This window comes from Manacus candei, unplaced genomic scaffold, assembly GCF_025592945.1.
Source record: "Manacus candei isolate 608988 ecotype Guabito, Panama unplaced genomic scaffold, ASM2559294v1 h1tg000048l, whole genome shotgun sequence".
Lineage (NCBI taxonomy): Eukaryota > Metazoa > Chordata > Aves > Passeriformes > Pipridae > Manacus > Manacus candei.
Window position 1 is genome coordinate 9,777,496 of NW_026138096.1, and position 27,249 is coordinate 9,804,744.

General features: G+C 43.8%; 1 protein-coding gene across 3 annotated transcripts in view; it reads right to left on the minus strand.

Annotated features, from left to right (window-relative positions):
- FGFRL1 (fibroblast growth factor receptor like 1) overlaps window positions 1-27,249 on the minus strand; it is a 173,105-nt gene that overhangs the window by 89,465 nt on the left and 56,391 nt on the right. For all 3 annotated transcript variants that reach the window (XM_051798592.1, XM_051798593.1, XM_051798591.1), the window contains exon 3: window positions 297-569. In XM_051798592.1, the coding sequence (XP_051654552.1) occupies window positions 297-569 (273 nt within the window). The remainder of the gene's footprint in view (window positions 1-296; window positions 570-27,249) is intronic.

Sequence of the window (27,249 nt, forward strand, 5' to 3'; positions counted from 1 at the left end):
ACCTTTCCTGTGTGGAATTCATTGTGATCTGGGCCCTAGTGACTATTGCATCATTTCTGCTTGTTTGTAACCTTTGGCACTGCACAATCTTATCTGCCTGCAGCCAGCTGCAGCAGAAGATGTGCAGCAACACAGCCAGCTCTGGCAATCCTCAAACACTGGAAAGGGCCAGTTAAGAGTGGAGGTCAGTAAATGATTAGCAAAGCAAATCTGCAATCACTGACAGCTACGCAGACATCAGCTCGCTCGCTCACCCCACAGCAGGTGAGGCCTGGCTTTTCTCCAGCTCTACTCACCAATTACGATCAGGGTGTAGTTCACGTTGGTGCTGCCGAAGCCGTTGGTGGCTTTGCAAATGTAGGTTCCCGCATCTTCACTTTCCACCTCCTTGATTTTCAGCCCTTGCTGAAGGATCCGGAACCTCGTCCAGCCGCTGTGGATAGTCCGTCCATCCTTCATCCACATGGTGAGGGGAGGGGGGTCGCCTTCCACCGGGCACAGGAGCTTGATGGTCCTCCCCAGCCTCACGGACTGGCGGTGAATCACTTTATCGGCAATCCTTGGGGGGCCTAAGAAAGAACAGAGAGAGGAAGAGCTGTCATGACCTTTGCCAGTGATACAGCGCTGATTCAAAGCCAAGTCATCAGTCAGGTCACTGGCTGCTATACAGAGATACAGTAAGAGGTGCTAACCGAAAATCACTTACAACCAAGGCTAAAAATGCAGGCAATTACAGAGGGATACAACAACAGAGATACTGGTTTGTGCAAGACCTGAAGCTGCAGCCTTGCCATCAGCAGCAGCTCAAGCTAACCACCCAAGGAAGCCTGATTCTCAGGCTCTCTTGCTTTTCCAAAATTTCCAGCATTTTCCTATCGCAAGAAGGAGTCCAATACCCAAACTGTTCCGCTGTATTTGGTAAAGAAATTGTAGTTGTTTCAAATTTAACACCTATCCTGAAGGCAAAATTAGTAACAGGACTGGTACTTAAAACAAAACACTGCCCCCCCTCCAAATGTTATAATCCTTTCATGTTGTATGTACAGTAATTCCCTTTAATAGTCACCAGATGGGCTTTATCTGAGACACATAAGCCTGTAGTTGTTGGACATAGAGCATTCAGTGGGTAGTGCTTCACTCAAAGATCCAGTTTAGCCTGACATGTTAACACTGCTTATAGTCCAAAAGAGGATATTTTTATAAATGGCCTTAGCAACCCTGCTGGTTTGACCTGCCTGGCAAATATTTGCTCTTTGTAAAAGGTGATAATTTCATGCAAAGTAGAGTGTCCCTGGAATGCCACAGAGTGAACACACTGTTTGCCACACGATAACAGGATGCACTTGGACAGGCCAACATTCAGAAAAGAGAAGTGATAAAGATTCCAACAGTGGGATGGCCCCATAGCTGAATTCCAACCAGAACTGCTTCCTAAGGCTCTGAAAAGTTGAAACAGAGAGCCTTTTTCCTGCATCTGCCTTTTCTGCTGTTTTATTAATTGCACAAGTTCCTCACACAGACTGCAATAGCAATGCTCTTCCCAGAATAGTCTATTAATGGGTGTGATAATAAGTGTCCTGTTCTTGCATAAGGACAAAATGTTTTGCTAAGGATTGCTGATGCTGAGTTGCACCCAAAACCCACAAGATGTTTGTGGGATTTGGAACTGTTCCCTCATATTTTACTCCTGTTTCTAGTTTTTTGCAGGATTGGACCCACAGGGGATAAACTACAGAGCTCATATTTGCACTTCCTCATGACTAACTCCTATTATTCCAAAGTCTGCGTGATTTTTCCCCAGCATGACTAAGGCAGTACATACAGTACAGCTCATGAATGACTACAGAGCTGCTGTCGCAGTTACTCATGTTGAATCGCACCCATAAATTTCACAGCTTTGCTGCTGAACAGAAATGCTGCTCAAGCTGAGAAAAGAGTTGTGAACTAGGTTGAAACTCATTAATTAGTTTAACTGGTTAAATCAATGGGTCTTAGAAACACACAGATTCTGATGAACTTCTGATGACCCAAAGTGGGGATCTTGAGAGCACTTTTTCTGAAAAAGTCAGTCCCTGGCAAAGAGAACAGCCACCCCTGCACATCTTCTGCAGGGCCCTGTGGGACATCATCTGAGCCAATGGTGTCTTCCCAGACTCCAAGGGAACTGGTAAAACAACCATGAGAAATCCAATCCTGCCTTTCCAGGTCTTTTGGAGCACGCCAAACCACACTGTTAATGTTCTTCACCTTGGGAGACCTCCAACCAACTCTGTGGTTGGAGAGATAATCTCAAGATCCTTCGAATGCTGGTCTGACACAAGTCACACTGCTGAATCTTTTAAAGTGGAAATCCACCCATCAGGAGGGGCTGTGTGTATTTGCTTGGATAAAGCAGAATTCACCAGCATTGGGTGAGGATCCAGCCCCAAACACAGCTACATTTCCCTACAGGGTGCAGTGTCTTGCTCAGTGCACAGGAGCTGAAATGTCCACAGACTTGTTGAAATTCTGGGTTGGCCTTTGGAGAGGTCCTTTCTGACCCAGAGCCCTACCAAGCCACATCAAATTTTAAGAGTAGCTTCGCTGCAATCTGCTTGTGAGCCAGGATACTACTCCATGCATATTCAAATGACAAAAACAGATCTATAATTAGTGCTGGGGAAAAATGTTTGGCGCAGGGCAAGCAGGGACAGTGGGAAAGAGCACCCTCCTCACAGCTTGGAAACCTGCTGTAGCTCCTTCAAAATCCCTTTCCTTCCGACATTCAGGTTGACTCCTGATGAATTTTGAGACCTGGAGGAATCAGATAGTTTCCCAGTCACGTCATGTGCTTCTCTGGGTCAGGCTGCACGAGCAGCACTCCTGATGGCACCAGAGTTGCCTCTGGATCTGTCACATGTTTGGGTCAGCAGTAAGCTTGGTCCTCCTAAATGCCATTTTCCTTTGATTGACCTTTCGTTCTGAGGAATTGTTGGATCACTCTCTGTCACAGGATCTATTCGCAGACCTTTATGACATTTAGAAAAGGGTGCGTTTCTTAGAGCCTTTCTGCCTGAAAAGAAAAACACTAGCGCAGCCCTTCATTAGCTCCTTCAGCAACTTTCTTGGCAAGACGAATGAAAGTCCCCCCCCACTGTTCTTTCTGCTGTGAATTTTGCCAGATACAGCATGCACTTCTTAGTAGGGTACAGCCCCAGGACAAAGATGCTAAAGTCTTGCTTCTGTTCATTTAGTGCTGTAAATACTCCCATTTTATTACCTATCATCTTTGCATTAATAACTTTCTGCTCAAGCAGTACTGTCTGGAATCAGCACCTTCACATGTGCCAGAGGCTTCAAAGGCCCTGGCAAGCCAGTGGTAGCTGGACCTCCTAAAGCTGGGCTACAGCAAGAATAAAATGATATCATCACAGATCTCTGTCTCTCTTTCTCATATACAGGCATTCATTGGGTCTTATTTCACTACATATCTGTAGAGCCCTGCCTCAGGACTGCAGCAGTGATGAATGAATGCTTTTCCAGTCAAGACACACTTTGGCGCATCTTGCCACTCTGTGCTGTCTGTTTTTGTAGGGGAGACAGGGGAGAGGGGGAAGTGTGTTTTGCAGAAAGGCCCTTCTCCAGTATCCCCTGGGCAGCAGGTGCTGCTGACACAGAGCTGCCTCGCACGAGGTACCACGGAAATCCCACACTATCCAGGCAACAACATCTTCCCCCTCTGAATCCATACACTGAGCTGCCCAGCACCGCTCGGGTTCTCCTGGAGATTAATGTCCAGGGTTTCTCTTTGCCAGTTCCATCTTTTGCTATATGAACAGAGCAAAAAAGGTGTAGTAAAAACATGCTGAGCCCCTAGTTTCCCACATGTAGCACTGGTACTGATGGGAGCTCCCCAGCTTCCAAAACTGGCCCATAATATGCCAGGGGGTGGCCAGGAGAACAGGGTGCCCAGTAAGCTCTTCCAAGGTGCTGATTTGGGAGTGTCCCTGGTGCCTGATCCTGCAGGGCTGGGGCACTCACTGTGTGTGCTCACAGCTGAGTGCGGCAGTGTGGGAACAGAGCCCAGGGCACAGCCCGGGGCCACCGGCTGGATACATTTCTACAGCTGCTTAGAGAGGCAGAATCCCAGGAAAGCACCTGCTGCTTCACCTACAGCTGCCAGGGAGGTAAAAACAGACTGAACCCTGGCTGCTGCTGACTTCCCATCCCTCGCTGCTCTAACGCAGCAGTAAAAGACAGATGAAATTACCCCTCGAGCAGCCACTGTTACAACCTCTGCTGTCCTAGACTCCAGCTTTGTATTGTGTGTGAGCAGAAAAGATCTAATGTATTTTGAGAGCAATACCCTCTGGCTGCTCCCTATAGCACTGCCCTTGCCTTGTTTGTGGGCAGGGCAAGAACTGGAGAGCAACGGCATAAGGGATCATTCTGAAACCTGAAAACATTTTGTTAAATCAGACTGTTAAAATTGTGACTTCGTATATTTACCAATGCAAACTTAATGCTAATATATATACCATCTCTCTGGCTGGGGTGGGGATCCTGTGAATTGCCATGTGCTTGCAGCTGTGGGCCAAAGCTCCAGATTGGATCCTTTCAAGACAGAGTAGCAGAAAGCAGTGCTCTCTAGTCCTGAGTGTAAATCCTGGGGAAGGAGTCCCTATGTCATGCTCCCCCTCATTTCTTAACCATTAGGCAGCAATTCTTGAAAACATCAGCCTTTTTAAGTGCTGAGAATCTTCAATCTGTGATGCTCTTGGACACAGAAATTACTTCTTCCAGCATTTTTCCATAGGATGTGGGAGAAAAGGACAAAATCAAGGCCCTAGGTAGATATTTCATCCAAATTACTGACACATACATTTTCATAGTCAGGGAGTGGGGGGGGGAATGGCAAGGAGAGAAAACAGTCACCATTCCTTGCTTCCACTCTTGCAGTTTTTCACCAGGCAAAGGCAGCTCTATAGCCACAGGGCACTGCTTTTAAGCCCCACCACGGAGGAGAGGGCGCAGCTGGCTCCACAGCCTGTGCGAACAGAAGGAGCTCTTACAGTAAGTTAAGCCCCACTTCGACACAAGCCCAGTGGGGGAAGGTTTTCTTCAGCCCCCCTTGTCCTCAACCCAATAGTCTGAGGGAATCATTCCTTAATACTTTGGCTGAGGGGGAAGGGTGGGGTTTGACATCCGCGGATGTGACTTGGGAAGAAGTGACGAGAATGCAGCTGCCTCCCCCCCGTGCTTGGTTGTTATTTTTTCTCCAAACACAAACTAAATATAACTTTGCCCCATAACATTCAAATCATTTTAGTTACTAGAAGGGATCGTGCCTGGAGTTCCAAGGGCCAGGGTGCAATCAGGCTTAAAATATAATTTAAACAACCCAGAACCTGCATTTTCCACCAAGTTATTTTCTTGCTTGTACTTTCCCCATCTGCAAATACATATAAACACACCCAGAAAGAAACCAACAAGCCCAGCCAGATGCCAAGTTTTCTGCTCGAGATCATATAAACTCAGTCAAACATTAACAAGGAAATGCCATGATCACTTCATTTGTTTTAAATATTTCTGCTCATATACATGGAGACATGTGTGCAGATTTATTTGCCTCATTTACGAATACAAGCAACTGGAATCTCCATTCTGTTCCATTATATAAAAGACAGATCCTACACCTGTCTTACTGAACAGCTGGGCAATTTTCAATTTATATCCACTATCCTACACCACAGAAAAGTCCCACTTGCTGCTCTGCTGCTGACACTGCTTTACTAGCACTCCTGCTCTCTTCCCCAGTGCCTTGGAAGGGACGGTGGTTGCCATTTCTTGCCAAGAGGAGTTATGTAAAACCCAAGAAAGCCTCTTTGCTTTAGCAAATAGCTATTTCCGGGAAGCAGCAAAAACAATTTCTAGAGGCGTATTTAAGGCAAAACAGTGGAATAGCCTGGAGCTTCCTGTCCATATTTCTCACAGTCAAAAACACACACACATATAATTATATTTTCCTGGACTGCATTGCAAAGTTCATGCACTCGTTCAACTCATACATGTAGTAAACATGATTTACAGCTCTGTGTGAAAACCCTCTAGATATATGGTGTTTTGATAGTGACTCAAACCTAGCACTATAATTTAGTAACACCTAGCAGTGAAAGCTAAATGATTTCCCACTCCACATTCCTAACTTTCCATGAACCCCTTTTTAGTGCTAACCTGGGGAGGAGATACTGCTTCTACAATTGTTTGGACTTTGCCTTGCTATTCCTTCAACTAAACTGCACACTAACGTCAGGCTTCACATATGGTGAACGCACCAGCACTGACCCACGTCCTATGAGACCATTTGCCATCATACAGTTCAAAGTGAACTTTATTAACACATTAAACATAATTACAAAGAGGAAATTCCAAGGAAGGTCAACAAGCCTGGACAGTTTCTTGGAATGGAAAGTAATTTATAATATCCACATACTGAATTGTAAAGTTTATAAAGAAGTTAAATAAGTTTTAAGAGCCCCATGGGTTATGTATATTTTATTATTTAATACCAAACACATTCACTTTCCATGTCGATAAGATTTCTTTTGAAGTGCTGTGTTAGCAAATTAGCAAAGTCATTTACCAAGAAGCACCCAAACAACCCATCAACACATGCATGGAATTAGCATCACTGGCTGAGGTACCACAGGCAGTGTGTGTCCTACAAGGAGAATACAGCCAAGCAGAGAAATCTTTCACTACAATAGCGAGATGAAGGAATTGGACAAGCATCACCAACCAAAGTGCTTGTTTAGTGTGAACATAATCTCTCACACCAACGCTTGAGGCAACATTTGGCCTTCACCACACTCATCACTTTAAAACCCGAACCTCCAAAGTCCTTAATGCAAGGGTGGTACACAGCAAAGTTGATTTCTTTCACCTTTCCCATGCTTCAAAACGAACATAGCTGGAAAGGACCACCTAAAAGCCATGCTTGAAACATGCAGTCAGAGTTGCCTAACTGGGGTATTCACTACTACAAAGTTGGGCTGGACAACTCCCGCTTACAGGGGAGGTTTAACCCTTTCTACAATAGTTTAACCCTCTCTTCAAGACCAACATGAGGATTATACACTCACACTCCCTGCACATTATTATTACCATTATTTGTATTGGCATTCCAGCTGTAATGATGGATCAATGGATGGAGGCCTCTCTACGCTAAGGGCTGGACAAACACTACCAAGGAGCAAATCCCACAGGGAAGGGCTTACAAAGCAAGGATGGCACATGAGTAGGTGTTCCTGAAAGAGGGGAATTCTTGGCTCTCTGCACAGTTGGAAGCCATTACATGGAGAGCAGAACTGATAAAAATGTTTTTTGAGAGAGATAAAAGGATGAATGTGTTGCCCATGTATCCCATTAACTAATGGAATAAGCAGTTCAAAGGACTGGTGAATCCAACCTCTTTTCATATTTTCAAAACAAAACAGTTTGCATTTCCAAAAGGTATGCATTAGCCAAGTGAAGCAGGGGTCAGCGTAGGGGTAACTGGTCCAAATGCTTTGGTATGTGACATGAGGAGATGAGATTAGATGAGCTAATGGGTCCTGCTTGGCTTGAAAACATAGGCGCCCACAGACAAAAACAATGCTTATCAAAAACAATCAAAAGATTAAAGAAAAAACCAACAGCATCTCTGCAGAACAAAGACTCCTAGCGAGGAACACAAAAACACCACAAGTATTTGCTGACCAGCCCCGACGGCTGGTCAGGCTTAGATTCTGAAGCAGCAGACTGTTTGCAGGAGCAGTCTCTAGTCTTGGGCTGCGTGGCTGAGCCAGACAAACTGATGGAGAAAACAGCCTTGTGGATCCATTTTACAGCAAGTGAAGTGCCATATTTTCTCTTTCCTCCCTACCTCTGTGGTAGGAGCTGCTTTCCTGATGAAATGGATATTTATTGATAGCACAAGAAGCGCTTGCCATATTTTTACATGAGTAATAACTAGCCCCTTGGGTGAAGGCTGCCAGTAAATTTCCTACTCTAGATGTTCCAAAACTAAGAAAAATAGAATATTTGGGAACATGTTCCATTTAATTAAGTGCCCTGCATACACATTTCACTGACATTTAATAAAATAGTTATTGTATGTTAAACAATTGGCACTTGATTATTGCATAGATTTATTGCAGTTCAACAACAGCAGATGAGATACATATCTCTTACGTGGTTTTTAAATCCTTTGAGCATATGTTTTCAATAATCAGTTGGTATTTATTTAACATGAAATTACCATCTTATTAAATTAAATGTGTATGGGTGACATTCAATTTCAATTGTTGCTGAACATTTTTTCAGCAGCAAAAAAGAGTAACATTATCCCTTAGGTTTTGAGGTAGCAAACGCAAAGGAGAGTTAGGATTACTTCAAATTACTTTTGAAGAAACAGACTTCATATGCTAGAAGGTTTCTCCTCTAGTGTGGAAGAAAAGATATTATTTATTGTTTCTTAAGTGCTGCCAGTGGGCTTAGTGTGAGCCAAAAGAGAGGACTAACATTTCTGCTCTAAGGCTAAAATTATCCTGATGGTGCAGTTCAGGTATGCAGTTCAATGGGTAACCAGAAGACTTTCTTTAGAGAAAAGTACAACGAAGGTGTGTTGGCACACGTACCCACACAATCTACCTTTTCCATTCCCATTCAAGAAGGCAAGCCCATCTGAATAATGGCATTCCTAATTTGAAGAGCAATTTTTTTCAAAAGAAATGGCCTTAAAATATGTTTTCAAGGTTCTAAAATTTTTTTTTTTTTTTTTAGCCTCCTGCTTCCAGGAAGAACAGGAGGCTAATTCTGGAAGAAAGTTAGAAATCCTCTGGCTTGAGGGAGGGGAAGAGGATCCAGAACCCAACTGAAAATCCTGCCCCATAACCCGAACGTGCTTTCTCCAAAATTACCCCAAACCCCCGAGCATCTCCACCACAGGTCACACAAGGGACCATTCCTGCCAACATAAGGCATTTGTTTGCTTCCCATAATGTCTGGGAAACAATCCAGTCAGGCAGCCCTGAATTACCTTCTGGGGTGAATCTACCATAATTTTAACATAAATATGATTGCACTATGCACTTCCAACTGCTTCCCAATCATGCAAATCCTGCTTCACAACCCCAGTGGATTTCCCAGCCAAATTGCTTACCATCTCCAAGACTTTCAGTAAAAGAAACCAGATACTCTGCAAATCTCAGTTTAATGCACTTCTTGTGTATCAGAACTCCCCTTCGAGCCGCCGATTGCAATTACACTCCAAACCCCAAAGCTCCAAAGACAGGCATTTAGTCTGAGCCAACCTGCTCCAATTTTTGTCCCCTTCTTTTCCCTCCTGCCTGCATGCAGTATTTTGTCACCTATCCATTTTATTTGAACAGCTCCTAGAAAACAGGACGCCCAAGGTCACATTTGGTGACACAGATTCCCCTTGAACTTTGGTTGTCAATATTTAACCCAGTCTAAGCACCGTGCAAGGTTTAATAAGTAATTAGCCATTTCCCTTACAGACAGATGCTCGTGTGAGCACTGTGCAGGCAGGAAATTGTAAGTGTCATTGTTTATGTCTGCAGGAAAACAGAAACCACGATGGTTGACTCCGTGCCATATGCAGGAACGATGTGAACGAAGACCTTTAAACAGTTGGTTTGCCTTCCTGCTGGTCCACAGTGGCAACTTCAGCTGTACACTGAGACAAGAGCCTTCTCATTTGTATCCAAGGGTTCAGTTTTCCTCAAAATACTCTTAAAAATATTTTTCAACAGATTTTTCTCTAAGGGATGAAATTGGAAAAGACTTTAAACTCTTCCAAAGGCAATTGCCTTTGCCAATACCCAGGATGGAAAAGGTGTGATTAAGTGCACTGAGGGCTCAGAAAAAAATCAACATCTTGAACACTCACTCTCGAACACAAGACACGGCCAAAATATCCATAAGCCTTCTGCTGTTGGGAAATCATCAGTGCCCTGCATGGGAAGGCTGCTCTTAGCCCTCTCTTGGCTCTGGCCTTGTTACTGGGGGCTTCTAAGTTTGGCCACCACAAAAGCGTGGTAACAACTGTTTGAGGGTGACCACAAAGAGATAAACATTGTGGTATTTAAGAACTGAAGATATTTTTGGAGGCTTCTCTAGAACAGAAGGCATTTCTAGCTGAATGGCTGCAGAGTAGGCTTGGTATGGAGTGGCATAAATGTTTTTCCATCAGAAAATTACATTTTTGTCAAGAACTAAGACTTTACCTGTTTTTTTTTTTTCCAATACTCCCCCTTTCAGCTTGAGAAACCTTTTGTGTAATAATTTTACCAAATCAAAATGAAACACATGCAAACTAAAAAGTTGTGATTTTAAAAGTGTCTTGATTAAGCAATAGTAATATTTTTTTTAATTGGTTGCTGTATCCCTAAAATGTGAAAACGGTTTTGAATTTGGGCAGAAATAAACTAACATACATATACATATACACATATGCATATATATATATATATAGATACACACACACACACATATATATATATAACTTGTCTTGCTCCAAAAGAAAAATGCAGTGAGGCAACTCCTTAGACAGCAGCATTTTAAAGTTCTGCCTGAAACCATTTACTATTGCCCTACCAAAACATCCAGTTCATGGTAGGTGTGATGGGAGCTGGCTCTTTCCAACTCTCTCCAAATTAACTGTCATCATAAAGGTCTACCTTAAATTTGCCCACATCGGTGTCTTAATTAATTTGGACTAGAGGTGTGCTTTAAGATGAATTTTTTGATCTTCCCCACCAATTATACTTTGCTTCACATCATGAAGCTGTTTTGGTGCACATGGGCTGAGTGGCTTTTGTATGAAATTGAGCTGCAAGGGGTGTTCTAGTTCAGATGAGCATTTAGTTCACAGGACCAAACAACAGCTATTCTGAAGTGAAATACTCCTCTGAAATGGGGGTGCCAGGTCCTTAACACCAAATGCTTTGCTTTACAGATCCAATCTTACCAAAGCCCATCAGCTGCTAATGCAGACAGTCAGCAATTAATTGCTAGCTGGGTCCCTGGTAAAACAACAGCAGAAGCTATGCTCTTGCATTTCCATTAATGAGCATTCAATCTACACGACCAGACTGGAGCTGATCCAGAATAAACTCCCAAAATGCCTTTAGTGTGAACATCACCTTCTCAGCACCAAATATTTCACTTTAAAGATTTTTTCCTGTTGTGCCACTCTACAGGCTAACTTGGACACACCTGTACATCTCTTCCAGGAAGGGAAAAGCCCTAAATGCACTTTAAAATAAAGTTTTTACAAGGCTGAGTCAGTGAAAACTTGCATTTAAACTCAAGAGACACCATGTCTCCTGTATATAAAAACAGGGAAACCATCACTGAATTCTTATAGCATTCACATCTGGTTCCTGCTCCCCAGACACTGAAGCACACATTACCTGATGTAAAAACAAAAGATACCTGTGTGTATTGGCAGGAGACAGGACTTCTTAATGCATGAAACCCTCACACCTGCAGAATATTGTCAGATCTTGCATAGGAAACAGCTCCAGGCCATACCCAAAGGAAAGTAGTAACACTTTCTTCAAACGGGTGGACTCTGAATGCCACAGCACAGCATTAAAACATGCAATGATGCCTGCACAAGTCTGTGCACAAGTGACCTTCTGGCTGTGAAACTTGTTTTGTCTCTGGCACAATCCAAGGGCTGAGCTGGTGCCTTGGACAGGGGGTAGTGCAGGTTTCTGCAGCCTGCCTGCACTTGGGACGACTTCAAACAGATCCACTTCCTCTGCTCCTCCTCTTCTACGTGATGGTTTGCTCACAACAACAATAGTGCACTCTTATGTGGCTTTATTAGCTTTACTGTCAGGAGACAGTGAAGACTTGTTGTTCTGTTAGACTTACTATGTCCAACTGCACCACCTGGGATTGCCAGAGGCTTTGCTGTAAAATTCTAGGACTGTTCAGCTACTGAAATCAGATAGAATCAGTGCATTTAATCTGTTATGTCCAAAGCTTTACTGCACCCCTTGATGCTCAAAAGCTGCTTCACTTCATATGGAAGAAGGTATTCCTCCTGTACCTCTACTGCACACCAGTGTGGCATGTCTCAGGATGAGTGATATTCCCAACCCAGCACCTAACAGTGGGTCTATTCTGCCAAAATTGAAACATTGAAAATAAATATCTAAAATATAAACCCATTTAAACTCCCCAAGCTATTCAAAGGATTTGGAAATATTTCTCCTTTGCTGAAGATCCCATTTTTGCCTGTCTTTGATCTCTATACATCTGCATGAGTACATCATGATCGTGCCAATTATTATTTGATACACAAGCAAACTACCAACACCCTGTTCGTAGCACAGCCTGTTGCTTTATTCGAGCTGCCCAAATCTCAGCAGCTACAGAGCCTATGGGAGTTCTGCTGACACCGACTGCTCCGCGATTTCAAATGACGCCATTCCACTGGCGGGCTACGCACTGGTATGTAACATCATATCCATCAGGTAGATAGAGCTACACTGGAATATCAATTAATGTGCAATCCTATTACCTCAGTGTCTGGTAATGTACAGCCCCAGCTACCCTCCTGCAAGTGTGCACAGGGGGAGAAATCCGGAGAGCACAGCAGCTCTCCAGGAAAAGCCGCGCAGGGAGAAATGTCTCGTTGTGTGATTACAGAGCTGCTGCACATCCCTCCGCGCACGTGCGGGTACCAGCACACGCACAGAGCATCAGCTGTCAGCAGGAATTCCTGACTGCAGACTAAACCATTGCCACAGTCTGTCTGCTCAGCCTGTCCTGGTCGGTGCACATCTGAGCAACTTGTCCACTCGCATAAACGTTTCTGAGCTTCTCCGCTCATGGAAATAGGAGGTTTTACTGTTGCAGTGATCTGAACTTGTTCTTGAGGGAAGCCATGGCAGAAATCACTCTGTGCTGCTCACTGGCCTTTCCAAGAGAGGAGTCAAGAGGTCAAAACCCAAGGTCAGAAAAAAGCAGAAACACAGGCTGTACCTGAGGCTGGAGAAATCAGCACACTCCTAATCAGTCACTAATCCCCTAATCTTTATTGCATGTAAATTCCAATCCCTTCCCAATGGCTGTGCCATGGTATTCTTCAATCTGATTACAGTGAAACCCCATTGGAAGACTCATCGATAAAAGATGGAAATGTGTAAAATCAATTTGCTGTATATCACAAACAGCACTGCACATCCCTTCAGGGATCAAAGAACCGCCATCAAATAGCAACAAATAAGGGGCTGTTAAAAACGCTTTTTATCTAATAGTGGACGTGATTATTTGACAAAAGACAAAATTCACTTCCGAAGGGAGAACAGTGCTGTATTGTTTTACAGACAGTAGAGGATCAGTTGGTGAGTAAGGTAGAAAAGGCAACGTACAAAAGGCCGTCATTTAAGGCCATGCTTTAAAAGCGAGAGGGCAGAAGACAAGAGGAACTAGATGCACTCAGAGTCACAATTTACTGGCAGGAGTTCGAACTCAGCCAGCAATCTCAGCTTTACCTCCAGAAGGTACAGTAGGAGAACTGTTGGCATGGAACAGCTGGTCAATGAATTTGTCATTTGGCATTTATCTTGATATGAAGCAATAATCATTGGTAAGACTGAGCAAAACTCTCCAGATTTTGGTCCTGGGCTCAATCAAGCTTTGCCTGAAGTGCCTTCATCCACAGGATCCACAGCTCTGGTCCCCTGGGAACAGCCTCCATTATTGCTAACTACAGCAGTTCTTGGTGTTGAAAACAATGAAAAACTGATAATACTTATAAAAAATAAAATACCTTGGCAGGATCTCACTCTCATGTCACTTTCCTACAGTGAGTAGAAGGGAAGCCAAAGCATCCTTCGTGTAATTCACCAGAAGACAGAGAAAAATACTAATTTAAAACAAAGTAGAGGTCAATCTGACTCCTGTGTTTCATCCATTGAGGGGAATTTGCCAGCATTCATAATTCTATTTTTCAAATCTTATGATATTAGGCACTTGTTTCTTACTGTCTCTTTTCTGAGGGCATAATCCTGAAGGAGACTCTCCAGTTTATTTGAACATGAAAGGAAATTTGTGACCTTTGCGATCGTGGGGAATCACTAAATGCTCTAAAAACAGGAAGCAAATAAATAAAATCCAATTTGTTGTAACATTCATGCTATTTAAGCCAGACTACTGGTTTTCTGGGGTTTGACCCAGGAGTGTTGAACGTGCAGGATTAGTAATGTGAGTGTTTCCCACGGAAGTGTCCCATGTTATTTATTTGAGCATCTTTATGACATGCATTTACAAAAAGTTACACTGGCTGTGAGATCCAATAACTGTAGGATCTAAAATAGCTTATGCTCCATTCACCCTAGAGGAGATTATAAGCAGGTGTCTCTCCTAGAAAAACTGGCACAGTACAATCAATAGGGAGCTGGCTCATATCCCCAGATGTTTGTCATTATGGGAAGGAGGGAGAAAAAGGGACGTTTGGGTCAATAAAACCACACTGCTACTCTTGCAGCACCTACAGTCCAAGAGGGACTTCAGTAGCTCAGCTCTGCCATTGATAAAAGTTTTACAAGACCTCTGCTCCAAACAGCCCTGAAATCAAAGGTCTGTTTACTTAGCCTTTGCTTGCTGGGCTTTAGGATAGTGCAAGGAAGATCAAAGGAGGGACCTCGTTTAACATGTCCAAGTACACAACCAGCAAGTCTGTTTATGTTGGATTCCTGCACACTGAGAGTGCCGCTGTCTGTCAACACTTCAGGCTCATTTTCAGCAATATTGGGTGAGGAGGGAAATATTCAGAAAGGCCCCACAGATTTCAGTCCTGCTGAAACAGAAGTGAAAGTCAGAGCAGGGAGTTCTGCTTGTAACTGTGACTGCTGAGGTCAAACACAAACTCCTTGAAGGGAAAAAGAAACCTTCACAGGTCAGAGACCTCTGGTCTCTGCTGAAGTGTTACACCATTAAAATGCAGCTAAAGTCTGCATGAAAAGCTGGAAAAGACAATTCTGGTTCTGCATTATTTGGGTGCCATCTATTTTTATTGGCAATGCACAGCAAGGCTGAGGTAGTTGGTTTGTCACTGGTAAGGGATGACACCCCAAGCACCTAACACACAGAAAGAGGTGCAACAGCAATTCACTCTTCCTGTAGTCTCCCACTGACACCTGTACAAGCCCACACAGGATGGGGCAGTGTGCAATGACAGACCATTTATTAGTAAAGTTTAGTTTTCAACGGCCCTGCATTCTGTAGCTTTATTTCCCAGTGTCTATTAGGGGGCAAGAAGCTGATGACTTATTAATTTATTTATGTGTTCATTTGTTGCTTCTGCATTAATTGTCTCTCTATTTAGAAAATTCATCCAGGTATTTAGAAGAGGCTGAAGCCATGGTCTTTGCCCCAGGCATGGTGGCAGTGGGATTTTTTTTTTTTGCAGCCCTATTACAATCACTCCCTTCTACATGACTTCTCAGTTCCAAAAATTTTGAATTCAGTATCTCTCAAATCAGTCCTTCTCAAACAATGTGTGTGAAATTGGTTTATAGGCTTAAAAGCTATTGGAAAGGATGGAGATGGATCAACCCTCAAAAAACATCACCACACGAATCTCATCTCTTTAGGAAACCAGTGTAAAGACCCCAGACACAGAGAGGTATGGAAAGAGCTCTCAAACAGGAGACAGGAGGTATTTAACTTTGGAAATAGAGCACTTTCTTTGAAAGATTTATCTGAAGATATAATCCCCATCTGATATCACAGCAGAACAGCAGAACCTCCATTAGTCAATCAAATGACAAAAGTTTGGATGGATCCACTTTATGCTGATTTCTTTTACTTTTTTTGGTGCTTCTGTAAAAGTTTCCTAGAAAAACCTTCTCATGTTCTGATCAGTGTTGCTCAGAAGAAATAGAAACCCAGGACATGCAGAAGTCTGTAACCAGTGTTAGGAAACCAAGTCTCCCAACAGACAGCTGGTTCTGGAGGTGCCTCCTGCAGATGCCCTACATCTCCCTCTGAAATACCCAAAAAGACTATGGGCAGCATCAAGGCACTGGATTGTGCAACCCATAGATGAGCCCAGCAGAGGACTGTGATTCAAAATAGATGATATACACTATTCCTCCATCTCCCACATGCTATGACCTCAGATCACCTTTATTTCACTAGATGAGAAATTGAGACATTTTTTTGAAAAGTATTGCATATGTGCTTTGAGATTCTCAGATGATGGAACCCTGAGTGGTACTCCTGGGGCAGAAATGGAGCCATTTGGTCTGAATTAGACCAGTCTGTCATTTGCTTTAGGAAAACAAAACATACAACTCACAACCAAACCAACAGTTACTACAGCTGTGACCAGACAGGAACCAGCAACATCATTCCCACAGCAACACAGTGTACATGCAACTTATTCCCACTGCTGTCCAGGCTTAGGGCAAAATTGCTTCAGCCCTAACTCCCCATCTGAGCATGCCATGTCCCAGGCTAACTCTCTTGCACTGATGGGAGGGGCCCATGTAGGAATGAGAAACAAAATAATACCTGTTGCTTCTTCCCTTGGCTTCAAAGAGGAGTAAAACTTTATAAGGTAAAAATATGTACAGAGCATGTGGAGAATCCCACACGAACTGTGGGCTGGAGGAACCCCATTAAGTCTCGCTCCCATCTTGAAAACAGAGACAAATAAAAGGAAAGGTTAAGACAATCTCTTAGGTCCTTGATAGTCAGATAGCAAGGGCCACACAAGGTACCAAAGTGCCACAAGGGCACAAAGTTGGGGACACCTTCCTTCTTGGGGTGCTGTGAAGACACACATCAGATTGCCAGGCCTCCTGCGATCACGGGGGTGCAGATGGAGACCTAGATGGATATGCAAGTCCCAAGATTCACCAAAGAATCTTCACTGTTTTGCAGGGGAGATATCTTCCCTAACAAGACAATACAGCCAGCTTTGCTCCACTTTATTCCACTGCCTCTAGTCAAAATCCTCATCTACACTCCTAAACTGTTCCCTCCCCCTCCTCCTGGCTCCAGTATCCAATCCCTTCATACACTTGCAGACAGTTATTGTCCCCTCAGGTGTCACTTAGTCGAGCTACACACATATTTAACAAGCAGCTCTTTTAATCTTCTCACATAAATCAGTCCCCCCAGTTGTCTGATCCGATCATCCAGGCCTGTCTCTCTCTGTCTGGACGAAAACCTTGTCTGTCTCCCTGACATCTCCTGGATGTTGAGCTGTCAGCTCAAGCTCAGAGCTCTTAATCTTCCTCCCCCTTCCCATCTCCTTCCTTAATTGTTGCGGACACCACTACTGTCCTGCCTGTCGCTCAGGCCCACAGCCCAAGTGTTATTTTTTACTCTGCTCTCCCTCTAGATCTTCCCATCCTGGCTCAGACCTTGAGCCAGAGTCTTTCTGCAGCTTGTTGATAAGCCCAGCCCTGACTGTCCATCCACTCACTTGCAGTTTGCATCCAGACTCCTGTCATATTTCATCATGACTCCTCTGCTCCAGCCTTGGCAAAACACACTCTTGCCTCATCCATATTAATCTTTTTCCAGGCACTGGTCTGGCCACCTCCACTTCTCTTTGCATCTACCTCTCCCTTTCCCTGCCACACCAAACAGCTGCTACTTCTCTTCACTTGTCAAGGCTCCTCCTGGCCTCTTCCCACTCACTGTTCTATCACCTCTTCCCTACCAGAGGTCCACCCTCTTCCAGCTGTACCAGAATCTAGGCTCTCTCTTCACTTTTTACATTTTTCAAAGAAAATATAAGTGCTTTCTGCCAGGTTGCCTGCCTTGTGTGGGAGCAGCTCCCCCTTGGCATTGGCTGAGATGCTCGGCTCTCTCCCTGCACATGGCCCCTTAAAGCTTTCCTGCACCGAGTACCCACCGTGAGCAGCTAAGCCTGGCACCTCTGCAGGTCCTTATGGACAGTACCATCAAACAGCTTTAAACTAAAAGAGGAGAGATTTAGATTAGATGTTAGGAAGAAATTCTTTGCTCAGAGGGTAGGGATGAACTGGAACAGGTTGTTCAGAGAAGCTGTGGATGCCCCATCCTTGGACGGGCCAAGTCGGACAGGGCTTGGAGCGACCTGGTCTAGTGGAAGGTGTCTCTGCCCACGGCAGGGGCATTGGAACTAAATGACCTTTGAGGTTCCTTCCAACCCAAACCATTCTCTGATTCTGTGATTCTATGCTGCTTTGCTCCACCCATCTCTCTTTCTTCCTGCCATCAACCACCATCTCACATCCCCAGGTAGCTCTTTGGGCACAGCCTTCTTGCTGTGTCCAAACACTTTGCACAGTGGGGTGAAGGTCCTGAGCACAGCAGTGACACACACAAATCATGCTAATCACAACAACCTCACTAGCACCTCTCTGCTGATTATCCTCATTTCTGCATCCACAGCATTAACATATAATTGCATTTTAACAAGCTTCATTAGCACACTGCTTAGGTAAAGCTTAACACAGCCCAAGCACCCAAAGAAAGCTCATGGTGCTTTTTTCTGCTCAATATAATTTTCAAGGCTTCCGTAACCTGATTTGTTAGGAATAACCTCAGGGCTGTAAAGCTTTTCTTCTGCCATCCAGCAATTAAGGAATAATTTGTCACGGAGCAAGTCAAGCTGCAGGGCAGGAAAGCCCTGTGCAATACAATGAAGCTGTGTAAACCCTAGCCCCCAGTGCAGGAATGAAGTGAGCATCCCTCCTCTCCTTCTTCATTAGCTGGGAGCTGGTGCTCAGGTCCTGTAAATTCTGTACACTAATGCAGCAAGTAATGCAATTCTGGATACAGGCAGAGAAATGCCTGTATGCACCCTGCCAGGGTACACTAGCTGTGGCTCTGCCACTTCTGCACTTTTTTTGGACATTGTGCAGAAAGGTAAAGAGCCAGCTGCCAACCCATACTGTTGGCATGAGCTGTATAATGGAATAGGGTTAAGAAATGGGCTGCAAAGGTTTTTTAAACAAGTTTTATGAAGCTCCAAAGGATAACCGAAACTCCATCATTTTTTAAAAGATACTTGCCCTGGGAAGAAAAATGTTAGTAACTTAAAAATATGACAAAAGGAGCAAAGGTAGGTGATGAGTTTGCAACACTCTGGATGCCTTGAACTGACCTAATTTGTGCACACTGGCATCCATAACAGGCATGAAACACAGAACCTTGGACAGACCAGGGCAAACTGTGGTGCATCCAGGACTGGATCAGGATGTGACCTTGGGCAGCAGCTCCCAAGGGACACACTCTACATTTCAAACAGTTTATGGTCTCCTAATTGTTCATGTACCCACTGACAGATGCAAACACATACATGGAGGAGAAACCAGTCTCACATTAGAAAGAAAGAAGGGAAAGCTCATACATCTATTCAGTATGACGAGTATTTCTGTCTGGCTAAACCTTTGCTAGTTTTAATACTTTCTCCAGTTATCTGAGTCACATAAAAGTCAAACTCTTTCTCAAGCATTCCTGGAAAGACGCTTCCTGTTTTGGTGATGGAGGGAGGGTATTTTTAAATAAAAAATGATCTGACTATGCTGACTGCGTATAATGCCCAGTCACAAAACCAGAAGTAGTTTTGCAGATGGAAGTTGTTACCTGATTTTTTTTCCTTAACATCCATAGTAGCCAGATTAAGGAACTGCTTGTGAACCTCAGTCTTTGTTTCCAAAACCATATGTATGAACAGCGTGGCAGGAATAGAAAGCTCTAGAATATCAACTGCTACACAGCCCCAGACAGCTGTCTGTGAAAGCAGAAAACATGGGGTTAATGGTTCTTTTATACTTTTCTTTTAGGACATGCAGACAACTGAGGACTGGTATGGAGATCATTGATCACTGCTGTAAATTCCCCATGCAAAGAGACACTCTGATCTTATGAAGTGTGAGCAACACTCAAATCCCATTTATTTAAAGGGAGATCAAAGTTGTCCAGCATTTTGTCAGATATTCTAAATCTATGGACAGATAGGCTCCCACCTATCTGTGGGGTTCTCCTCCAGCAAACCCATCTCATATCTCAGTTTGTCCATGCTTTGCAATTTTCCAGCTTATGCACATGAAGAAGAAAGAAAAACCCAGTTGCTGACTATCTGATATTACAATAGTACATTCTTTAGGGATATATACTTTTCACATCCTACTACCATTATTTTAACGTTCAGAGGTAGAGGAAAAACTTTCACCCATCCGCACCTTCCCCCCCCTTAACCAGACAAATAAGGCATTCAGCTTGTCTGAATTTAAATTTTTATTGGAGTTGATCCAGCAACCAGAGCGCATTGCTAGAAGCCAAGGTCCCGCTTCCTTCAATACACCTCCTTCATTCCGACTCCCTGCTTTTGTACAGCTTTGGTAATCTCAATCTGTGGTCAGGGATAGGATAAAATTTCAGCTATTTCCCCCCTCAACTGCACAGAACAGGGCTCGCTCTTAAATCAAAAGCCCTGCACCCTAAACCTCTGGTTAAGTACTTAACTATAGGCAAGCCTTTGAAATCATCACAGGCTTTTTTCTTTTTTTTTTCGCTTAGATATATCTTGAAAACCACAGAAGTAAACCAAGTTCTTGGGAATATCAAAGGTATTCACAGGAAACTGGGGGAAGGGGGCACATAGGGTGGCTCCCCAATGCTTTCTTGTCCTGATCCTCTGATGTAGATGGCATTACCAGTCCTCATCAAGAATGTAAAATTTCCTCCCTTATCCTCCAGGGCATGAGAGAATATTGTTAACTTTTCTGGAAGCATTAGGAGCAGACAGCAACTGGAATCCAAGCAGAAGTCACATTTCTGTCATTGCCTTGGTAAATGACCTCCACTTTTCTGCAGAGGATGGTGTGGGTTCCCACATACCTTCTATTAATGTTTAGATTTTCCTCTCTCGGTGTTTTTCCTTTTTTTTCCCCTATTCCCTCTCCTCTATACAAATAGTAATTCAAGAACCACAATCAACCCTTCACTTGGCTTCAGGTCTCTTGCATGGGCTAAAGTTACCTCCAATTCTCCAGCATGGTTTGGGGAATTTATTTATATTCCATGTTGTAGAGATAGACCCAGTGTCTTGCCAAGGGCTTGCATGGGTCTTACAAAAGGAACACTGACAAATATTTATGGAACCTAAAGTGAAATTCAAGACACTGTTAAAATAAAGTTTGCTTTAGGTTTTTTTTTTATTTTCCTGAAGAATTGACCTGGCTTTCTTGGTAAAAAGACTAATCCAAATGCTATTGGTATCTTAACAGCTCATAAGAACCACATGCTTCAAATAAAGCCATTACTATCAGACACTCTGAGTGGTTCAATTAAACAAATATGAAAATAGACACTTCATCCTGCTTTAACTAAGTGGGATCATTTCACTCCTGAATCCAGACTGACAATGAAAATGATATAGTATTTATAGAGTAGCTTTTTATCCTGAAAGATCCCAAAGGATTACACAGACCCTGCTTCACACACTACCGAGATGCTGCCACTTCCAGGGAGGAACACATGAGCTGTCCCACAGCCCTGAGGAATGGCACATGGCAATTTAGACAGAGAAGCAGAAAAGAATTTCACATTCAGCTGAAACTATAGAAGGGAATTTAGGCAAGAAGAATGGAGATTGTTTGGACTGGAGCACATCCAGCACAGAGGAGGTATAGTAATCTGGTGTTTTAAATATAGAAGTTAAGGTAAAACAATAAAAGAGTTCTTTTAAACTATCCAAAAAAACAGAATTTAGGGCAGAAAGAGAAATGCCATCTTGATGATGAACAGTTTCATTCCTTCCCCTCCGGTTGTGCATGGGAAATTCTCTAGAAGATGCTCTTGCTCACTATTCCCTTCAGAAATGCAATAACCTGAATGGGAATTCTCCAGAAGATGTTCTTGCTCACTATTCCCTTCAGGAATATAAGAACCAGGACTAATAATACTTTCCATAGCTGCCTGTTCACATAAGGATGACATAGGATACATTATGAATTAAAGGCTTCAAGAAGCTTTGTCTGGCAGTCTCACACACACTGTAGGGAGGGAAAAAACAAGTCCATCTACATCACAGATCGATGTACCTTGATCCCTGCTGGATCTCTGCCCCATTTCACATCAGCTGCATTGCAAAAGTAATGCAGTCCAGTATGGAGAGAGTGAGAGACTTGCCCAAGGCTGCCCTCTGAGTCTGCAGTGGCAACTTCAGGAATCCAGTTTTGAACCCCAGTGCTGTACTGTGACAACCAGGGGATGCTTCCTAACTCCAGGACATGTTCCCTCCTGTGAAACCTTGGCCATGCATGAAGAGCTCAGCAGGCCTCAGAGGATCACGTTAATACGTGGCCAAAATATTTCCAGTGAGAAGCTTTTGTGAAAGAAGGAAAATTAAACCACTGATTTGTGGAGCAGCAGCATGGCAGATCATGGTAAAACAGGGAAAATTCATTATTTTAAGAAGTTAGGGACATGGAGACACCACATGAAGTCATGTAGGCATGCACCAAGTGTCAGCTGCAACACTAGTTGTTACAGCAAGGACTGGAACAGCTCAGCATGAAGAGTTCAGCCTCTGGATGTGTTCATAATGACACATCTGTGAAGAATCATAAGCATCATTTAGGTTGGAAAAGACCTTTTAAGATCATCAAGTCTAACCATTAAACCAGTGCTGCCAAGTCCACCACTAAGCCATGTCCCTACATGCCACATCCACACATCCTTTAAACCCATCCAGGTGTGGTGAAGATAAGCAGCCCTGACGTTATTACTGCAAACATCCCCCCAGTACAGAAGGGTGAAAGAAATACACCTGTGCCACGAGAGCTTTTTACCTGGCACACAGACTAGCACTAGCAGAAGCATTTCTTCAGAACAATTAGCAAAAAGCATCAATCTTAAAAAGCTTCTTTCTTTTTTCCAGTTCATTTAGCCCAAAGTAGAGCAATCAACGCTCTTCTGGAAGGATATCACATTCTCAATATGTAACCACTTAAAGGAAGAGGACAGCTATTGCAGAGAGGTGTCCCAGGAGAAGAAATCATTGCACAAGTGAAAGGGATTTCTTTGGAGTGACTTTTAGAGTAATGTGAAGCTGCCTTTTTATTTCTTTCTTTATTTATTTGCTTCACCACCCTCCCTCCCCTCCCCCCCCAGACTGGACTATGAATCTTTCTTTTTCTAGTCAGCAGTTGTTCACACACCCAATTTTCTGTGGTTTAAATGAAGCCCCTCAGGCAGATAATCAGGAGGAAGGGGCTAATTCTGTGGCCCTACAACCTTCAGGCAGTATTTATCCCCCTGGAGGGGAATGGAATGAGCAAAAGGAAAATACTCAGACTTAAGAGATGAGCAAACAAGAAGGAAGAAGTTGCATGTTGTGTAAAGGAGAAAACTTCCAGTGGCTCTATAAACTGCCAAGAGCTAAGTCTATTCTCCTATTTATATGTATTTTAGGGTGGTTTCAGTACTCACAGAACTCACATCACTGACAGTAGAGGGAAAAGCGCATCTATACAGAGATTGTGCATTTCCCTGCAGTGACAGGGAACCTGTCCTCAGGTATGACAGAGGAGGAGGATGCAGAGAGGTCAGCCCTGTCCTGCTCAGGGTTCCACAACACCCAGGACAGCAGAACTCCAGACCCACATGGCAGTGCAGGAGGCAGCTGCAGGATATGTCAGGGCTAAACAGGTAAGGAAAGTAGGTGCCAACTCTGGTGGGGTGGTTTGGGAGGTGCATTGGACTGAGGCCACCAGTTCTGCTGCTGTTTTGGAACAAGAAACCCTCTATTTTCATTTCTTCTGAGCAAGAGCCAGATTATACTAAAGGGCAGAAGTCTGACCTATAAGAAACTCTGTGCAGCAACCTTAAGGCAAAGCAGCCCACAAAACCCACGGGATTCAGGATTTCATACGCAAGTGACTCCGTCCCTCCGTTCCTGTGTGAACACGCTGTTCATGGTGAGTAAGCCTGTGTCATCCTGCAAGCCTGGGACGTTAGAAACACACCCAGCTCCAAAACCTGGTGGATGGTGAACCTTTGCAATGCCAGTCTTTGAACTGCAGTGCAGGGCTGTGCAGAAAAACCACACATCTGCAAGATACGGCACCCACGGAGGTGTGGTGGTAAGGGCTTCTGTACAGATTAGCAGCCAAAATGTGTGCCTTGGAGAACCTCTGGCTGGTGTCCAAGGTAAGAAACCAAGCCTTGCAGAGAGTTCACCTTCTCCTAGTGCCTTTAGGACAGTACATTGCACTCTGGCTGTTGTTGGTGCTAATACACCTTTGCTGATACATCCATGCAGCAATAGCACCACTGCTGCCTGCACAGCCCGAGTGCTCCAGCTAATGCCCCCACTAAACTTCTCTGACCCTGAAAATGCCCAGTGAGCCATCCATGCTGTGGAAAAAAGTGGTGACTGTTGCTGGGAACAGAGGTGAGGTGGAAAGGGCAGAGGCGAAAGGGGCTGTTTAAATAATGCAACAAATGACTGAAGATACTCAAAATTATTTAAAATCTATTTTTTCACAAATAAAAAAATATTATTGCGAAACTTAGCAGCTTATAATTGGCTCCTCTGCATGTGTATGTACATGCACACATGAACACCACAGATGACCTACATGTAGAAATGCTGCATTTTATCACAGGCTCTGCAGGTCAGGACATGACATCACCCCACATACAAAAAACGCCATGGGTGAATATTGCCACATATTTCATGGAAGTAGAACTGGGATTGCACTGTATTAATGAAATGCATGATGTTACTCCACAACCACGAGGGCTCTCTCTCTCTATCCTGAAATACATGGCTATTTTAGCACATGCAGAGCCTACTTTCTGCAACAGCATGACATCACCCACCCCACATTCAGAGAATAATTATGGCCTTGTCTGCACTGCAAAAACTGGCCCCATAATTCCAAAAAAAAAAAAAAAAGTGCAGTTCAGCCAGTAGCAGCAAGAGCAGTGCTCTAATGTAATACTGGACTCAGCTGTTTTTAGTATTGGATCATCTAACTCTGCTCAGAGTGGGGTTAGAAAAACCACAGGGAGAAACTCCTACACCCTGACACCCCCCTGCCATAGTCTAATTGCAGCAGCCATGAAGAAAGTGAGGGAGAAATGGTTTTCCAGTCCCCAGATATTTTTATGAAATTTCTAAAGGAAAATTCTGTTCCAAAGACGGGTCACAAAAAAACAATAAAAAGTAAGAACCTCGGTGTTTTCTCAAAATATTAATCTATGAACATAGTCCTCTCTGGTCAAATGTTCTATCAGCAGTTTGGGAGTGTTTCATTTCAATCCTGGCAGTTGCTATTAATTTTTAATCTTTTCAAGCTTTTTGGTAAAAAGTGACCTAAATCACAGATAAAACCCAAACTATGCCAAATCAGAATATGTTGCTTTTCATTTGAAGAAAATAAACGGCAATCACAACCTCCCTGGGAGACAATTTTATTCCTACCATTATTTATTTGTACAACAATTAGCCTTTTTCTGATCCAAGATAAAGTCCCCCAGGCACAGCTGTGAAACAGATGATAACAGTAATGTGTTAGCATTTTTTAAATGAACCTGATAAATGACCAAAATTAACCATTCCCTCAAAATCTGAGTTACGATGAGCTGGCATCTTGCACCCCAAAAGTGTTACCTCCAAAAATTCTCAGCTAGACCCAAGGGTGATATAGGAGCATCCTAAACTTCCATGTCTTGCAGCAGTTCACGGGTGTTATGTTATTCCACAGTGCCTCCGCAGCTGTGCATTGGCACAGCCACCAGCCACTCTTCTTAAACACAGAATACATAAGATTTCATGCACATCAGACTTTAAAAAGCAAAAGTAATCCCCTCCCCTACATAGCAGTGTCAATGAGAGATGAAATTAATTGAATTCTTTCACGCACGGAGCCAATGAGCCATAACTCAGGGCAGCACACCAGCTCACCCTGTCAGCCAGTGAGGAAGAAATGCACTGAGACCTTGTGCCAGATGCACCTTATCATTTCACTCACATGCAGCGACAAACACATCAGTAACACACCCCTTCCCTCTGGTACGTCCTTATCCCTCAATTCCCTGCCAGGGAAAGTGAAGCCATTGCAAAGTGACCTCCTCTCTGCGAGCACCTGGGAGGCCGCCCTGCGCAGTGAGCTATCGGCATGGCCTTCAAGATTGTCCATCCCTCTGCACAGACTGCTTCAGTCACTCAGATAAAAGCAGAGGGAGATGAAGAAGCACTAGTGCCTGGAATTCCCTGAGTTTCATTACCAACCACCAAGGAATCAGCCAGGGCCAAGCCCTGTGGTTACTGCACAGCCAGGCTCTGATTGCAGGGTGATAAAGGTCCGTTCACCACCACCATCAGGCCTTGAGAGGTGTGGTACAGGTGCAATGAGGGACAAGGAAACAGCCTCCACAGTGACACTGGATTGAACTCATGCAAATGGCTGTCACATTTGGTACTTCTGCTGCTCTTGCAGTGCTTAACCTATGTCAACTGCCTTCTGAGCCGTCCCTTCAGAACCTGACAGTGACAGACACGTAATTTTGTTTGGGAAGGCGTGAGAGCCGACGCCTGCTCTCCCTTACCACCTCCCTCCCACGTCTATCCACTTTCCCTGCTGCTGGGTTGTGTCAACTCAAAAGCTTCTCTGGGGAGGAGGAGAACAGCTGGCTCTCTCCAAACCATCTCACCCAATTAAAGAAAAATCTGCAATCAATGCTTACATGCTTTATTGTTGATGAGGAGGAGGAGGAGTGACCTCACCCTCTCTCAGTTGTGCTGTCTTTAAAAAATTCCTGAAAAAAGTCATCTGAACAAGAAGAAGGCACCACTTGTAGCCCATAGTTTACAAGAGCAGAACCAGGCTTGTAATGTTAAGGCTCATGTAAAACTGTCCAAGATGCCAACTGTGCTGTTTTCATCCTGAGTTAATGACAATTAGTATGTTTTCATGTAGACCCAAGCTCTAGAGTCATGGGATAACACAAAAGGATGAACCTTAAGGAATTTTTTAGCTGTTGTGGTGACAAGCTTGTGGAAAGCTTGAGAATTTGAACCCTCAGCCAGAAAACAAGCAACAAGTGCCTAAATGGGAATTTTAAAATACCTTAATATCCTCTTGAGTACTGGAGACTGAGTCATGGTTCTGGGAAGGGCAACTTTACAGCTTTATGGTCTGCTGCAAGACTTGGCTAGGATGAAATCAG